At 67.3% G+C, this 1,793-nt stretch overlaps 1 protein-coding gene across 1 annotated transcript in view; it reads left to right on the top strand.

Moving 5' to 3' along the window:
- The window catches only part of AURANDRAFT_63476 (hypothetical protein), a gene marked incomplete at both ends in the record, with an annotated part of 9,175 nt that overhangs the window by 6,693 nt on the left and 689 nt on the right, over positions 1–1,793 (top strand). The window contains one exon of the mRNA XM_009038113.1: positions 582–860. Coding sequence (XP_009036361.1) covers positions 582–860 — 279 coding nt within the window. The remainder of the gene's footprint in view (positions 1–581; positions 861–1,793) is intronic.

Below are 1,793 nucleotides of genomic sequence, written 5' to 3'. Positions count from 1 at the left end.
TCGACTGGCGTCACCCATGCGCAGCGACAACACCCCGTGGGGAAGAACGCCGCCGCGGACTCATCCCTCGCCCGATGGAGGACGGTTCCGTGACAGTCCCACGAGGTGGGACCGACCTCGCGACCCACCGGCGCCGGATCAGGTGGCCCGAGGGGCGAGGCTGCCCCCGCGCGACGTGACGATGTTGGTCCCACCTCGTGAGAGCGCAACACTCACACATTCGACATGTGTGCGCAGGCGACGGTCGTGGTCTCACGAGGTGGGACCGACCTCCAAACCCCGAACAGGGCTGCTTTAGACGCGCCCATCCCGCAAGACCTAATCGCGCTGCGACGGCAATAACGAAGGAAGCAAGATGTTGGACATTCAATATCTCTTCAGCGTTCATCATCGATTTTTTCGGACAAAGGGTTACGCGACCCACAGCAGCGAACTCGTGCGTGTGGTTCAGCTCGTGCGCTTGCGGGTCAGGCATACTCCCTCTCCCGGGCCCAAGTTGCAGACATATTTCAGTGCACCTTGCCGAGAGAGCCGTCGAAGGAGAGCGCGGAAAGGAAGGCCCTTGGCTTCGATTTACACAGCAGAAGCATCATGGGCGGCGGCAAGGGCAGCGGCGGCCAGGTCCACGACATCAAGCAGCGGCTGCGCGCCATGCCGCCGCCGCCGCCGGCCGGCAAGTGCCCGTTCCACACGAACAAGGCCGCCGCCGACGCGACGTCGCAACCCTGGTGGCCCGCGGACTACGGCCACTGCGGCCCGTTCTTCATCCGCATGGCATGGCACAGCGCGGGCACCTACCGCACCTTCGACGGCCGCGGCGGCGCGAACAGCGGCAACCTGCGCTTCGCGCCGCTGAACTCGTGGCCCGACAACGGCATAGGGATTGGACGAGCGCCATCCGATCGCTGCGACACCCCCCTAGCAAACGTCGGACTCCCGGGAGGAAGGCCAAGCTTCTCGCGCGGGGGAAGCGTTTTTTTGCGACATGTTGAACCTTAATGTGCAACTGGGACAGACGTGCTCCTCTCGCGCACCTCAAAACCAGGAGGTGTCGAAGAAGTTCAAGCTCTCGCGCATCGTCTCCTCCCGCGTCCAAATATCCCCGGATTGGCTCCCGCGCGCACGCCCCTTCCCTCTCGCCGCGCGAGCTATGAACTTGGTGAAAAGTCGGTCGAAAACGACGAGCGAAAACGTGAAAACGAAAACTGGATCGAGTTCGTCGTTTCGATCTTTCACGCCCGCCCTGTTCGACCCCCGCCCCCTACCAACACACGGCCTCCCACCTCGTGGCCCGGCGGCGGCGTGGTCCGCGACCAGTCGCCGGAGCGGCACGTCGACGACGTCGCCCTCGGGTATCCAAACGCCGGAACGCGCCGGGACCCGCTCCGCTACGTCTTCGAGTCCTCGGTGCACGCCAAGCGCATGGAAGCCCGGCCTCCGACCTCGTCGCCCGCCGGCGGCGTGGTCCGCGGCGGGCACCTCGACGACGGCGAAGAGCGACTCGGCGCGGCCGGCGGCCGGCGCGCCGGGACCCGCTCCGCTACGTCTTCGAGTCCTCGGTGCACGTCAAGCGCATGGAAGCCCGGCCTCCGACCTCGTCGCCCGCCGGCGGCGTGGTCCGCGGCGGGCACCTCGACGACGGCGAAGAGCGACTCGGCGCGGCCGGCGGCCGGCGCGCCGGGACCCGCTCCGCTACGTCTTCGAGTCCTCGGTGCACGTCAAGCGCATGGAAGCCCGGCCTCCGACCTCGTCGCCCGCCGGCGGCGTGGTCCGCGGCGGGCACCTCGACGACG

This window comes from Aureococcus anophagefferens (assembly GCF_000186865.1).
Source record: "Aureococcus anophagefferens unplaced genomic scaffold AURANscaffold_7, whole genome shotgun sequence".
NCBI classification, from domain to species: Eukaryota; class Pelagophyceae; order Pelagomonadales; family Pelagomonadaceae; genus Aureococcus; species Aureococcus anophagefferens.
The sequence above is the reverse complement of the archived record's forward strand: the minus strand, read 5'-3'. Positions and strand labels throughout refer to the sequence as shown.